The sequence below is a fragment of the Lonchura striata genome, chromosome 4, assembly GCF_046129695.1.
Source record: "Lonchura striata isolate bLonStr1 chromosome 4, bLonStr1.mat, whole genome shotgun sequence".
Lineage (NCBI taxonomy): Eukaryota > Metazoa > Chordata > Aves > Passeriformes > Estrildidae > Lonchura > Lonchura striata.
In genome coordinates this window covers 61,469,440-61,485,842 of record NC_134606.1, presented here as the reverse complement: position 1 = coordinate 61,485,842, position 16,403 = coordinate 61,469,440, and the positions used below count along the sequence as shown (strand labels likewise).

General features: G+C 39.0%; 1 protein-coding gene across 5 annotated transcripts in view; it reads right to left on the bottom strand.

Annotated features, from left to right (window-relative positions):
• The window catches only part of PTPN13 (protein tyrosine phosphatase non-receptor type 13), a 112,452-nt gene that overhangs the window by 68,682 nt on the left and 27,367 nt on the right, over nucleotides 1-16,403 (bottom strand). For 4 of the 5 annotated variants that reach the window (XM_021549295.2, XM_077783004.1, XM_021549296.2 and 1 more), the window contains exons 3-6: nucleotides 10,695-10,864; nucleotides 7,015-7,080; nucleotides 4,153-4,338; nucleotides 1,136-1,229 (exon numbers count right to left, since the gene is read on the bottom strand). In XM_021549295.2, coding sequence (XP_021404970.2) covers nucleotides 1,136-1,229; nucleotides 4,153-4,338; nucleotides 7,015-7,080; nucleotides 10,695-10,864 — 516 coding nt within the window. Of the gene's footprint in view, nucleotides 1-1,135; nucleotides 1,230-3,076; nucleotides 3,182-4,152; nucleotides 4,339-7,014; nucleotides 7,081-10,694; nucleotides 10,865-16,403 lie in introns of those variants that run through there. The other variant, XM_021549302.2, reaches the window with a different exon arrangement.

Genomic DNA, 16,403 nt, shown 5'->3' with positions numbered 1-16,403 from the left:
CCTATTGCTACAGAAATACTCTGGAAAAAAAGAACCAGTAAGAAAACAAAGCCCCTGAGAAAGCAGTCAGAACAGTCAATTTGTGCCAGAAAATGAAGAAACAGCTTGTACCAGAAACTGTTCCTAAATACATAGTGCAGTAAGGGAAGGGCTGACAACCACTGTCATAAGTGTTTTATATCAAACAGTAGCCTCATCTTAAAAAAAAAAAAAAAAAAAAAAAAAAAAGGGAAGCCAGACTTGTGTCTAACATCTGCAGTTCATATTGTCACTGACAACTTCATGGGTTATTTCAGTTCCTGCTTTTCACTGCATTGTTGCTTGACACAAAACCAAAGAACAGAGGAGCAACTCGAGCACATCATCATCAACATATCTTTATTGCAATGACTTAGACTGGTCCAAGCTGATGCCTTATAAAATGTTGCTGCTCAGCTCCACAATTCTTCCATAAAAATTAGAGACCAGCCTTTTGGAAGAATATATTCTCTTGTCTGAAAAGCCTAGCACAGAGCTGATGCTGCTGACCCTGCCAATGACCTTAAACAACAACATCTATGATCTTAAAAAAATCACAGCAAAAATCAGCATTCAACCTACATCACTTTATCCTTTTTCCTCCACAGTGGCAGCAGCAACCATCTGTCTCCTCCCTGGTCTTCATATCTACCTCACACTATCAAAGCATGGCAGAACTCTGATGGTACATATATAATTTCTCTTCAGAAAGAAAAAAAAGGCAGCAAAAGAGCTTTGTGTGCAGGGAAAAGAATCCAGGGCTCCCCGGGATGCAGGAAGAGATATTTTGTGCAATTAGAGCTATGATGAGAAAGCAGAGTTCACAGGAAAGAGGGAAAAAGGAAAAGCTGCCTCCTATTCCTCTAGCTGACCAAACTGCTGCTGAAAACCCCCTTTCTCCAGAAACAAAACATTTGGCTGAAAACCTTTAAAATGCTCCTACCATAAGGCTGAACTGAAAAAAGACAAATATTTTCTTCAAACCATCACCAACATTTAGCTAGACACTGAACCATCAGAGTTGTGTGAATGTAAGCAAGTCCTCCTCTATTTGATTTCTTTGCTTGCAAAATCTCCCCAGACCTGGCCTTCCAAAGGGCTGCAATGAAGCACTTACCTGTGGGAAGCCCTTTTCCCCTCAGCCTCTCCCGAATAGCCTGGCTCCTGTCTGGCTGCAACTTTCTATCTCCATTACAAGACAGCTGATCCATCTGCAAAAAAAGGCAGTAACATAAAGTCAAAATGTTGGAAGAGCTCATACTTCTATGAAACAAGCATTGTTTTTATGTAAATACATGTAAATATTAGTCAGTGTCAAACAGTTAAGTGCAGAATGGGAGTTCAAACTTCTAAATAAAGAACCGACTCATCAGTGAGAATACCCCCTCGAATTATCCATATTTGAACAGTGTGCACTTTATTTAACTACACAGTCCACCTTTTTTCTGTCAAGAATAAATTAAGTTCACAAGGATGCAACTTAAACACATTCCACCCATACTGCAAACTGAAGGGAGAGCAGCACTCAAAAGCCATCTTCCATGATTACAACAGGACTAGAACTTGCTAGTTCTACTGATGAGTTTTCTGCATAACAGGAAGAACTGTCTTGTACCCCCACAGGACTTAGTGCACATGTTAAATCACATGCACCCATTTGTGAGCAGCCTCTTCAGCCCCTCAGGCACATTCCTTTCACAAGTCAGCCTTAACTACTCCCACTAACTTTTCACTTAACCTTATTTTTTAAAAATCACTACTTCCCTAGGAAGAACTTTCACATGTACAATCATTCAAAGAAGAGTTTATTTGCTACACCAAAACATTCTTAGAAAGATCTTTTCATATAGTGGGAGTGTAACCTGGACAGCAGGAGGGAAGGAGAAATCAAGCAGACTTCACAGTTAAAATATAACTCAGTTAACATGAAACAGACTGAATCAGCCTGGGGCTATATTGCCCTTTACAAAGCATATTAACATGGCAAATGAAAACATTCAAATGAGACCTCTCAGCTGTGCTCCAGATACCACCAAATGACCAGTTACAGAGATAAAACCCCTTGAGCCTTTGATGAGGCCCGTCAAAATTAGAGCAGGTGAACCTTGGAATAAAAGTTGTACTCTGCCTCTGAAAAAACAAAATTTATACATTTTTCTTGTTAACTAAAAAAATTCCAGCACACATACAGATCACTGAACACTAAAACCAGCAGGGCTGGCTGGCTGAGGTGCACAAAAACCCAGCAGCACAGCTATGCTGTCATTGCTCTGTTAACTCTTGGGTCTGTTCAGCTAGGTTTTTTTCTTGCCTCCTTGCAAAGTCAGTGCAGTGACACGTTCAGAATTAAAAAGGTCACTGGCAGAGGAAATAAGCAAAGCTTCAACACTGGATAACTGCTAGTCCCACTCCTTCATTAACAACATGGACAGGAGATTGGGAGCACACTAGTTGGATTCAGCTCTCCACTGGATTTCAGCTGTCACTGTCTTTGGCAGGCTGGTCTAGATCAGTCCTGCACACTAACCCCAGACTCCCTGAAAGCCTGCTGACAAGAACAAGAGGAGGGAAAGCAGAAAACTTGCTGAAATGGCCATCAACAACTTGGAGAATAATGACTCACTTTCCAGAGGGGCTGTTTCTATAGCTTGTGGCCCGATTTAAAAGTTGGGTCTTTATTTTAACAGTGCCTGTAGCCTTTTATTTCACTGAACCACAGACTAGTTCCACTTGGCAACTACACAAGACTTCAGACACTACAGTGAGGAGCACTGGACTGACAGACATACCTCACAGATTAGACAATGCTTTGTGGAGCTCAGGCTCAGCACTATTTCTGGAGGCCTGGCATAATCAGTTGCTGTCAAATATTAGACAAATGCAGGGACCTCTCACTTTCTGCAACCATTTCCAAACCAGATATATGAAGAAACTATCTAACAAATAGATAATATCTTTTTATTAAAAAAAAAAAAAAAAGGAAGCATGAGCAAATTAAATATTTTTCATGCAATTTCAGTGTTGTCTCTCTAGACAGCAATTTTTAATTTACATGGACCTGCTGCAGAGAGTCCAGAGAAAGGACACCAAGTTGATTAGAGGGGTGGAGCACCTCTCCTATGAGGCAAGGCTGAGAGAATTGGAGTTGTTCAGGCTGGAGAAGAAAAGGCTTGGGATGACCTAATCGTGACCTTCCAGTACATGAAGGGAGTCTACAAGAAAGACAGAAAGGAACTATTTACAAGGGCATGTAGTGACAGGACAAAGGAAAATAGCTTCAAAACTGAGAGAAGATTTAGATTAGCTATTAGGAAGATCTTTACTGTGAGGGCAGTGAGGCACTGGCAGAGAAGCTGTGGATGGCCTTTCCCTGGAAGTGTTCAAGGCCAGGCTGGTTGGAGCTCTGAGCAGCCTGGTCTGCAAAAGGTATCCCTGACCATGGCAGGGAGGTTGGATGTAGCTTTAAGGTCTCTTTTAACCCAAACCATTCTATGATTCTATGCTTCCTTTATTTAGTTAAAATTATTTAACTATTCTGAAGTTATGCTGTAATGGTTTAAGTGGAGAGAGAAGTTGCCCATCAGGAATAGTAACTTTGCACGATGAGTTCATGTACTTTCTTTCATTTCTAAAAACAGTTGCGTCATTATTAGACAATAAAATCCTCCACAATTCTCATATTCAAGAGCTGAGCAGAAGTGCAAGAAAACTGGCACACTGCCTGAAGAGTCCTCCTTTCTGTTAATAAGCAACTCTCCAAAAGTCAAGCATAATTTCAACTTAAAGTAAACTCATAGCAATCATTTCTGAAGCATTTCAAGTAACAACAAGTCTAAGCCTTGCCCTACAGTTCATCACCTTGTTCTCCCATTTCTCCCTACTTTTTTTTCAGTGCAGACAGTTCATGAAATGACCTCCTCAGAAACCCATGAATGCATGTTCCAGGAGGAACTGTCAACTGCACAAACTGCTACATGGGGACAGAAGCTATTCTCTCCTCTCAACACTCACCCGTGTCAAAATTGCAACACACCAAAACAAGAGGAAGAAAGACTGCAGAGTGACTTTGAATTAGCACTTTTGCTCTCTTCCTGCTCACCTCTATTGCTTCCTCAAACGCTGACACAGACTTACCCCAGACAGGCTTCCCAGAACCAGTCTGACCAACTGCTTCACATAGGAGAAAGAAGGGGCACAGTTGCTGTTCCTTATGTGGGCACTGCAGGCATCCAGAACAGTCCGCACAGACACACGGGCGTAAACGACATCTTCACACATGCCAAGGAGGATGCTGTTGAGATGGTCTCCAAGCTTGATAGGCTAGTGACAAACAAGGACAGAGGAGATGGGAGAATCAGTTTTAATAGTGGCTTGGGGAATGTTCAGAAACAAAAGACACTCAACAATGTACATTAACTATTCATGAGACTTAGTGCCTACATTATCTGAGTGCCTACTCAGATAATGTAGTGCTACTTTATTATTATCCGAGTGCTAGTTTGAAAGTCATCATGTAGGAGGTGAAAAAATAGTGGCTGTAGAACAGGAAAGAAGCACTCAGCCTATGGATTCAACCCTACAATGACCTGGCCTAAACAAGCTGCCTGATCTGTAAGGTCTGGACACCAATGACTTTCTCAAACATTTAATGAGTAAGTGAAAATAAAGCAAAAGGGAAAAGGTTCAGAGGAAGTTTTAATCTTTAATTTTGACCATTCTGCCACTCACAGGTATAAAATTCAAACCTCATCACAGTAATTTTGTACAACCCTCTGTGCTCACTTTCTGCAGTTCCTCACCTCAGCAATATTTTGCAGCACATGTGTTAGCATTCCCAAATTCAGTGATATCACCAAACAGTACCAACAAAAAGTAAGGAATAAAATAACCAAGCCACTGGTTAACAAAGCAGAGCTTCATAACTGCAAGATAACACCCATACAGCCTAAAAAAAAAATAAATCGAGATGTCTTCCTGCTCTCCTGTTCAGTGAATGCAGCACATTGTGCATGGAATATCCCTCCCCAGGGAATGTAGCAGTCAGTGATAACATTTGTTGTCAGGTGCCTCTGGCACTTGGGACCTGAGCTTTCTGATCTGCACCTCTCCCAAAGTGGGTGGTTACCCACAAAGTACAAAACAAACGCTGTCAAGCTTTTTGCATCACAGAGTGCTTCAAACAATTGCAATCTTTCAATCTTCCCTGTGTGAGCACTCTTAAGGTGAACCATAAAAAAGACACTCTGGACCACCCTGATTTAATTAATATAGACCTTTCCCATCTATCTGTTTATCACTTCTAACTAATAATAAAAATCATGTATGTGAATAAGATATGAATCTCATGTTTAGCCACACTCCCAGCAGAGAAGCAGCTCATTAATGAACACAGGCAGACAAATACAGAAAAGGTATTAAAAAAAAGGTAGAATTGCACATGCAAATTAATGCACTAAAGTAATGCCATGCACAAGACTGTTCTTTCGCTCCACAGGACAGAGGATCCACATGACAATGTCCCAAAGGCAAATTCCTTCCAGGCATACTCTCACCACATTGTCTTTGGGGAAATACTGTTTTGTTAGCAGGTAGAGCATGACTTCCCACTACATTACTGAGAAACCATTGCCACACTCTTGACACCAAAGAAAGAAACAAAGAAAACAGGGAGTAAAATTTATGCCTACATTTCCTCTCAACACCTATCTTCTTTAAGTCACCTACTTTAAGGCACTCTCCTACTACTGTTGAATACTGCTCCTTTCATCTCCTACAAGACAGGAGAGCAAAGAAAAAGAAAAGCCCTAGTATCTAAGAAAACTCTAGGGATTTTGGGACAGGCACAGTAGGCATTATGAACAGGTACCCCTAAATAGTCAAGACTTTCAATGTTTTTAACCGTACTTAGTTGTATTCAGGCAGCTACTTCCAAGTAAGGACAACTGAAATCCCAACTACCACTGTGTTAAAAGAAAATATTAGGAACTGAATGTCTGAAGTGCTAAAGTCTTTAAAAACTTTCTTCCTTAGTCTGGTATGTGACATCTACTAGTAGGAACAAACCTAAATCTGAACAACAAACTGCTTCTCCCACAGCTGCAAGTCCATCATGAAATGCTTTTTCAGAAGTATTTAATCTTATTTTCACTATTCTATATAATTACTTCTTAAAGTTTTATTGGGGGCAGAGAAGAAGCACTGAGGAAGATAATGAATCATATTTATCTTCAGTCAGTTTTGGCAGGACAGTCTAAGAGTTTTGCTGGGTGTGCAAAATAACCACATTGAACAATAACACTCAGCTCTAAGCAGTCTGCAACTGTGTCTTCATTGACTGACAAATCAATAGAAAGAGTCTACTCCCTGTTCCAAACAATTCAAACCCTTTCTCAGCCATTATGAAAGGTAAGTATCTGCATGTGCCAAGTCCAGATTCACAGAAGCTATGGCAGAATGGAGAATAAGTTTATTATGTGTAAAGCAACCATGTTACTTGCAAATTTTTTTTTATATAAGCCTAAACCAAAACAAATTATTTTCTCCTTTGTCAGCAGCTTAAACTACTGTCTTTCAGCCTATGGCATTATGGGCTAGACCAGCCCATATGTATCTTCATGTAAACTAACATAAATGTGCCATCAGCACCTGCTCCCTGCAAGACAACACCACACTTGACAAGAAAAAGCTCCAAGTATGGGAAAGAAAACGTTGTACTGTGCAGTGACTGGAACAGACTGCCCAGAGAAGCTGTGGGGTCTCTCTCACTGAACCATCTGGATGCAATCCTGTGCCGTGTGCTCTGGGATGACCCTGCTTGGGCCACGAGGTTGGACCCACTGTGGTCCTTTCCAACCTGACCCATTGTGTAAAATTCTGGGAAAGGCATCTCAGTCCTCAATGTCTCAGCATGACACCCTGCCTCGCAAACTCAAATCCAGAGTCAAACAACATCAAGTCTGAAGTTGCAATATTAAACAAAACCAAATCTAAACTTACCTGACTTTGAGGAACTTCGTGGTCAGCTCCCCAGAAGAGTGCCATACCAAGAGAATAGATATGGACCTGCCATAAGACACAAGGTATCTGTCAACTCGTTGAACAAGGCTGGAAATGCAAAGCAGACTTAAAGCTATTTAAGCTCAGCCGTCTTTCACATCCTACCACTCCTTTACATGAGGTTCAGAGAAGCAAACCCTAGTGCTACAGAACATACAGCATCCAACCAGTGCCCCCTTCTCTGCTCAATTTTAAGCTTTCATCTCACACTGAAGTCAGAAACTCATTAAATCCATACAATCAGCCTAGTGTGGGGTGAAGATTGCATGGTTGTGTCCAAGGATCCTTAAAACCTGTGTCTGAAGGCAAGGCACAACTCAAGCAGAGGATTATCCTAATGAGATCACAAAAACTGAGATCAAAGGAAAAAGAAGGAATGAACAAAAGAATATAAACATTGAAAGCAGTACCTTAACCTATAACTGATATTTTAATGTATAAATACATGAACCATTACACATATAATTAACAATTAATATATCTTCAACATAATACACCCATCAGTACAGGGAATAAAACCTTTAAATACTGCAGAATTAAGACCACAAGCACATGCTGGCTCTGTAGATGACTGTCAAAACAAAACAGGTGAGTGTAGAAAGAAAGGTCGGTTTTTCTAAACTGTGCAATATACACTAGTCATGGCTCTTTATACCATGTTATTAGCAGTATTTATGGTACTTAAAGCAACAAATATATTGAATAATTCTGAAGGCAATGAACAACAATTACAAGGAAAAGCAATTAGAAGAAATAAATTAAAAGCTCACATAAGTCAGCCTCTTCACCAACTAAAAGCAAAACATTTTACTTAAATTCTAGAGATATAATTTGACAAAAATCTTAACACATTAGGACAGTAGTCAGAAAAATGCATCAAGGGTTCCAAGTCAATACCACTGCCCTATCCGATCAGAAACATTCTTTTTCAAATACTGAGAAAATTGCTCTCTGTCTGGTTTATTATTCATTACCCTTTCAACTGAAAAGCTACAAAGTTCTTCCTTACATATCAAGATATACCACAGCTACACAAAAATAGGTGAATATGCTTTCATGGCAATAATGAATGCAAAAAAAAACTTTTCAAAAAAATCCAACAAAATGCAAAAGACACAAAAGCAATCCAGAAAAAGCCCCAACCAAACAAAAATTAAGTTCCCCAACTCTCAGTCCCCCAATAAATCAAGATCAGCAATTAAAAGACTGTTATAAAATTAGTTAATTCTAATTAGAGACACTGACATAGTCCTAAGTCTGTCAGTGTTCAAGAAAAATTAGGACAACGGTCAGATACATTTCTGGGTTACCCTTTTGGAATCTGGAGTTGGACTTGATGATCCCTTTCAATTCAGGGTATTCCATCATTCTATGTTCCTGAGCTTCAACATACCCAAATATATTTCCAGAAATGATATGTGCAATCAGACCTCTTAACTAAAACTTGCTAATCTACTAATCTATCTGAAAACAGGTTTCAAAATAAGAGCATTTATTCAAAAATTCTAATTAATGTTTGTACTATACTTAAAATATGTTCCAGATCAACATGAAATTAATTCCTCAAATCAATCTCAATTCTAATTTTGAGTGGTTTGGTGACTCTATTTCAAATAAGTTTGCAGTTACCTCAGACATATTTTGGATTCAAATTGACTGTGTGTCTTGGAATCAAAGGAGTATTCATTTATTGACTGTAATTTATTTTTAGTATATCTCTTTGAATACACCGTAATTTGTATTAGCAAGTACAATCATAAATGAAAAGACAAAGGTAACCTTGTCACTGTCTTAAAGAAAGGTCTTTAAAAAGCCTTAAAAACAAGGTGTTTTTCTGCCTTCAGCAGCTTTTAGTAGAACAATCAAAAAGGAAAACACCAACTATTTCCAGTAAATTAATTCAGTGAACTACTGAGCCAATTGTGACAGAAGAAAAAAAATTGTTTAAATGTGTCAAAAATTACCACAGTCAGCAAAGCAAGATCTGATTCTGTAATCTAAGAAATGCAAAGTCAACATATTCCTTACAAAGAACCAGTGTACCACCTGAAACAGAGTTTAATAGGAATGCAAAGGGAAGCAATCAAAAAAAAGAGGGATGTACATATAAGCTATTTATCAGCCTTACCAACTTCAACTAATAAAGCCATAAAAGGACACCGGGTTTTATACAAAGCTATGTTTCAGGGGGCTTCCTTCTTCCACATAAGCAGCTAAGTGGATCATGTTCCATCCAGCAAGCAAGGTGATGCTGACACCAGGGAAGAAATGCACACAGCCCCAATCAGTAAGGATTAGTCAGCCCTGCAATGTACAGAGTGCCAGTCATTGGTCATTGCCCATTGACACGCTCTGTGTTGGCATTTATAGGCCACAGAGGTCCCTCTGAATGCTTCCTTCCTAAAGATTAAGAAACATCACAGCATGGCTTTTCATAGTAACAGTCCTCCATTTATTCCAAAAAGAAAAAAAGTAGCATACTGAATACTGGCACAGAACAAAGGATGCAATCAGCTCTGATCAAGTTCACAAGCTTGTCACTTCAGAACTATTTTTTCTGCCATTTTTAAATTCCAGTTTTGTACACTAACTTCAGAGTTGGCACTAGAAGCAATGCTACTGTCTTCAAAAGTGTTGTCCCTCTTGAAAGCAAATAAACAATTCCAACAGTATGACTACAGGATTTGGCAGCTGCATCCCACATAACTGAACCTGAGTCTTCATTGATGTCAGTGTTATTTTTACTTCTGAATCAAAACTTTCAGCCTAGGTTTCTAATTGTTTATAGCTTTGCTATAGAAAAACTCTAAACATATTTTATTATACCATTAATTTTAACAATATGCAGGACAAGAAGGATGTCTAAAGGGCTTGGGAGTAACTGTGGATTTTCATTAGGTGTTTGGTGACACAGCCCTGAAGAAAACTGACTGTATACAAAAAGCTGCTAAGAAAATATTCAACACAAACACATGTTTTAGTAGTCTTTGTGCATACAACAGCCATTGATGCCAATACCACTTTGCTCTGAAGTAAGAGCTGTTTCTTCCTGAAGGAACACTGCCAAACGTCATAATTGTTCCCAGATTACAACACTGTCTGTGGCTAGCTTCTCTCTAAGGATTATTGATCCAGGGAAGCCAAGGAGATAGAAATAGCTCAGCTTCCTTTTCACTCCCACAGCTAAATATCTTTGGCTAAGCCAAGGGAATGGTTTTCTGAGGAAAGTGTTACCATTCACAATGAATTTGTGTCAAGAAGACAGCTGAGAAGGTAATCATTTTGACTGTATTTGTCAGTGACCTGGAGGAGACCTTACCTGTCTGAACATTTACCCTTGTGAGAGAGTTAAAAAGGAGAAGTGGAAATTCTGTGCAGCCATTGCCCAAGTATGTATGTGGCCAGGGCTTGTACAGACTCTCCCTCACAACTGCATAAAACTATAACCACTACTCCACTTTAACCAGAAAAAACAAAGTAGGATGATCCCTCCCCCCACCAACAAAAGAAATTACATGAATCACAAACCATGGGGAGACAAAAAGGACAGTTTAAAGCTATTTTGTGATGGGATCAACAGCAAAACAGCAGAGCTGTCTGCCAAGGAAGAGGCACTGTACCTTTTCAACATCTGACAGGGATGACAACGAGTGGTTCTGCAGAACCTCTGGTGCTGTGAACGCTCGCAGGTCTTGTTGGGACACATTTTCATCAGTAAATGACACACTGCCAGATGGAAGCAACAGGAGAGACCACGGAGAAATGATGAATCCCAGAGCAGTAGGATCAGCTGGAATTGAAAAGGAAAGAAAAAAAACAAAAGCCACTCTGAAAACGAAGCAATGTTGTTTGATGCCCTTGCTGGATGTTAGTTTATTATCAGCCTACATACTATTAGTGGAATAGATTCGTGCTTCCTTTTCCACCTGTGGTGTTTCACAACCACCACAACAACCTCAATTTTAATCACACTGGGGAGTAACACCTATCTTTTATGACCGTTCTTCGCTTATTATTCATACCAGCAAGCTCAGGAAGAGCCTGCTAAAATACTCACAATTACCTCTCCTGAAGTTATTTCATTTATGTTACAGTTGACATATAAAATGTTCCCTTTCTGCAGTGCACATATCATTAAGGCTAATTCCCACAACAGGAATGTAGTTTGCTCCTATCCTAACATAGCACTACAGCAGTAGCAATGCTTGGAAGAGAGCAGACCAAGGAAAGGAAAGGAAAATACTCATTAGAGTGGCTAATAGAAGGGGACAAAACAAAAGAGTTTTGGGGCACAGAAGTCCTTTTCAGTCTGAAGTGAAAAAATACTACAAATACCTGAAAATTTCAAAACTGAAGCACTGAAATTGCAGAACCAAAAGTAAACAAGATATGCAATTTACCAGCTAGGTTTTTGATTTCTGATGATACTGCTGTCAAACAAACTTAAAAAAAAAAAAAAAAGACAATTTCCTTACGTCAAAAAATTTTTCCTACACCTCGAACATTAATCAATGTTTCACTGAAGGAGGCATAAGATAAAGTAAGTTAAGTAAAACGAATGTAAAACTAAGTAAACTAAAAGTTTATTTAAACCAAGTAAAACTAAAAGTTAGCTTTTATTTTTTTCATAGGCAAAAAGGCAATAGTTCTGCCTTCTGCTACGCAATATATCAAAGACCTGAGGAAACACAATTTAAATGATATGTCCTTTTCCATTGACATAGTAAGCAAAACCAGCAGAATAATGATTTCCTCCATTAGCACCACCACTAACATTTTCCATTCTCCAGCTCAGGATATTCCTACAGTGCTGGTTCCTAGACTGATGAACTATCTTGTAATCTAGAATATTTCTAATCACCTAGGAAATGTATTAAATTACTGCTTGCAGGTATCAGGTGTAAAAAGATCTCCCAAGTAAGTCCTTCAATTTTCTAACCCCACTTCCTCTGAAACAAACAGAACAAGTGCTGGTCGCTGTTGTGGCAGCAAGTTCAGATGTTAAAAAGAAAGAAACATTAAGATGGACAGGCCATTCCTATTATATGTAACAAGAAAATACCACATTATGTAGCAAAGCTTCTAATATTTTCAGGAAAACTACCTTAGTAGGCCTTTGTCTTTCAAAAATTATCTGTAGGTAACTAATGGATTTTGCACCACTTCTATGTGTATTCACCACTGATATAAAAACCCTAAACAACCAACATCTTATGATATTTTAAGATGTTTAGTCCCAACTCAGGAACCTTAAGAAATGTAGAGGCTTTAATCTTAACATTTTGTATAACAAATACTTGAAATACATAAAAACTCTTCATGTTCTGAAACATACTAAGACAAAAATATTATTTAGTTTTAAGAATAATTAAAGCCTCCCAATTAGTCTGAAGTCTTCCCAGTATTAATTTCAACAAACTTTAGAGCACTTGTCCCCTGTAGATGTGGAGTCTGAATTTATTGATCCACCCCTACACAAAAATCTTCATGACCTCAAGCAATGTAAAATTAATGTCATAAATAGTAAATTTAGAAAAAAGACTGATTTTGCCAGGCTCATTTTACTGACATTTTCTCAGCTTCCTCCTTCAGTAGTTTATAACTAATGTAGCAGATCCTAGTGCCTACATCACAACTCCAGGGAATCTCATCTGTTGTTATGAGGGATGAGGATAAAACAATTAATTCTCCAGTTTCTTCCTTAAGGCATGCATCATAAACCCAAATAACTACCTCAAAGCTTCAACCAGGTAGATATACCTACGGAAATACTTTTTAGTAACACTAATGTGTTTGCACCATGCATAAAATATAGCAAAGGTGCAATGCATCAAACAGCCAGCAACTATAGGAAAACCAAAGAAACTATTTTCCAGTGATAATAGTGATAATATTCATGTCGTCTTCTGTTTAGGCTTTCAGAATAATTTACAAGAGCAGTAAGGGTAACATACTCCTGAAAATATCAAGGAAAATGACAAAAAAAAAAAAAAAAGAGTTTCAACACCCTTTTTTAAAGGCACTGGAATTCAGGATATGGCTCCTGGTCAGTTTTCTATCCATTGGGCTTTCAACTCTGCTAGAGCTGCCAGCCTTCTGAGTTAATTCCAGAACTATGCAACTCAGTAACAAAACACTTGTGAGAGCACAGCATTTCAAGCAGTGCCAAGACAGAGATAAATAGCATGGTCTTACTTAAAATGAGAGAATGAACTGGCTTCAAACAGAATAAAAACAGAAATAATCTTCAGCTACAGAGCTAAAGATTGCCAAACAAATGAGAGAGGAAAAAACATCCTTTATGTGCTTTAACAGCAAACAAATAGCTTAAGATAAAAAAGACCCACCACATTCTAAGAAACACAAAGACAAATATTTGAAATGGATCTATGTTACATTATTGATGGCAGGTAATTTTGAATTCCCAAGCTACAGTCAAGTCAGTCCTTCAGGATCTTTTCCCCCCACTTCTCTCTTAGGCCACAGCCATTAGCACAGAACACACAGACACACACAAATCTCTGAAAAGCACAGAACAACCAAAAAATATACACGAGGTTTTCAACACACATCTTTGCTTCCCTCCACAGCCCTCACTGAGACAAGTAATCTGAAAATCTGTGTGCTCAGGCCAGGCTGGAGGCAGACAGACCACTGAATTCCCTGCAGCCTGGCCAGGATTATGGCAGCACATGGGACCACTTCTGCTGGAAACCCTCTCCTCCCTGGGCTGGTGCAGGCTGCCCCTGCACGCCTGCTGTGCAGGGCAGGCAGCACTGCAGCGTCTCTGCTCCCTCTCCCTTTGGCACAAAGGGATAGGAGAGCTCTGATGGGATACTGAACCCCTTGGAGAACTGAAATGTACTCTTTCCTGAGGATATTGGAGCAAGAGACAGGGTGAACAATTAGTTTCTGAGACCAATTTCTGTTCCTGAGCTGCCCCACAATCAGATACCACACTACACTTCACTGTTGTGCTGACTACATCCAGCAGAGCTCTGCAAAGCTGCAAGTAGTCACTGAGCCTCTCCTGTGAGTAGGGTGGGTGGAGGAAGGCATGAGGAATAGAAACTAAAAAATTTTTAAAACCCCAATAAAATTACAAAAGCCCAGTCTCTCTCCTCCTCAGCAACCAAAAGATCAAATGTCACCAGATGATGAAAAAAGAAAAATCATTCCCCAAGAGTTACTGGCAAAGGGAAAAAGCAATCATTTATCACCTGCCAACAAGGACAAGCTAGGAAATGAGGATTTGGGGTTTTACCCCTGCTTATTGCATTTTTCTTCTTGACAACAAACCAATCCATTTCCTGCTCCATCCCAACTAGGTCTGTCATTACTTTGGACTCACCACTAGCCCCCACCAACACATTTCACACTTTGCCTTCCTTCTTTTCATTACATTTACTCAAGCAAAGCAACTACAGTAGTTTGACTGTCAACAAGATTTACAGGTCCCTGAAAACCATAATCTTCCTTCTTTACATCCACTTTCAGATGATATAACTTTTCTTTACATAACTCATTTCCCATATGCAAATTTGCAAGACATTCAATTGCAAAGATTTTTTTTCTTTGCTCAACCTGTCTTTTTAATATCAGACACTTTCCCCCTTCTCTTCCACCTTCCTTTAGATATATGTCTCCAAACTTAAGATCCAATTATTTTCAGAACCCTCAATGCACACTTTGAGGTGTGGCCTAAGTGATATATGAAGGCTTTCCCACTTTCCAGTTTAGATAAATCTTTTCCAGTTAAAGCTAGCAAATTAGAGGGACGCCTGTTTTATAATTCTCTGCAGCAGTGAGCACAGCGTTCTCCTTATGCTTATACACTCATATTTGAGATTACTTCAAAGACTTGTTTCTTCGACCTCATGGAGTTCTGAGTGCAAGATACAGCACGTCTGAAACAGCTGATACACCCTTTCAACAACAAAATAGTTATTGCAGATAATTAAACAGATGTAAGAGAAGGGCAGGTCTGGTATCGGCCTTTTCAAATCTCCAGATTAATCTCAACATCACTAGTGCAACTGATGTCAGATCTGCAACTGAGTCCTAGATTGCCTTTCTCCTTCATTTAACAGCTTATAACATGCTGACAAGACAGATACCAGAGCTGGTCTTCTAACTTGGTGATTCGTAACTGGGCACTTCAATCTAAGCTTTCATTTTTTATATTGATAGGAATAAATGTGTGAAGCATTTTTAAGGAGTTCAACATCTGTTAGAACCTTAAATACAAACAGGGATAAAAACATGCACATTTCTGTATCTGTTGCTAAATAAGGTGTGATGTGATATGCAATTAACCATGAAGACAATGGCTTTTCATCCTGTGCTTCTTTTACTCAGTGCTTTGATGGATAAGAGATAGACTCACTAAAAGACATGCACAACTTCTATATATTGAGAAGTCCTCAAATCTGTAACAGAAGATTGTTCTGGACATTTTTTCTAATTTCCAGAAACCAGCTTAAGTAAGAAATTAATTGAACAACAGGACTGAGTGATAGCAAGATTCCCAACTTGAAACAAACCACCAAAACTCTACCAGGATCACATACATAAATAATTACTTGGGCTGGTAATTCCTTTATGTGTGGTTCCTGGACTGGCCTGGGGAAGCTGCCAACAGATGGCAATTCAAGAGTTGGCTATTCCACAGCATTTTTTATCCCCCTCATTTCAAACCAGCTGGTGCACAGACCATTTAACAATATGCCTAATTTAATTTTTTTGGAAGAAAAAATTTACAAAACATTCAGTAAAGCTTATATTTTGTTACAGAACAGCATGTTCAGGGACTCCAGGACTCAGAACAAGGAGGAAGAGCACTTTTGAGAGTTGGTCAAAGCTGAACATGCTGTCATCTTGCAGAAACTAAAAGCTTGCCCTATCTCCTTTAGCCCAGAAGTGATCAGTCAATTCTGAAGAATTTGGGAAACTCACCCTCTGTCATAAAATAGCTCTTCCACACCAAATATATGGAATAAATGGGCCTGAAATTTGACCAAGGAAAACAAGATTTCTTTACAAGAAAACAAGATTTCTGTTTGCTACAAGTCCTCCACAAATAAAGTGCAAAATTGAGTCAGACAAGCCTAGAGGAACCTCCACATTTTCTATTCCTGCATGTCAACACCACCTTCATAAGCCAGCACAGAAACTGATATTCAAGATGACAAAAGTTTCTAGATTGCTTCCTGAGTGAAGACAACCTTCATTAAAGACTATCTGGTTATCCAACTCTTGCTGGGAGGAATTAGATTATCTTTATCAACCTTAGCTACATAGAAAAGCTCTTTCATTTGAGTGTCTCTTGA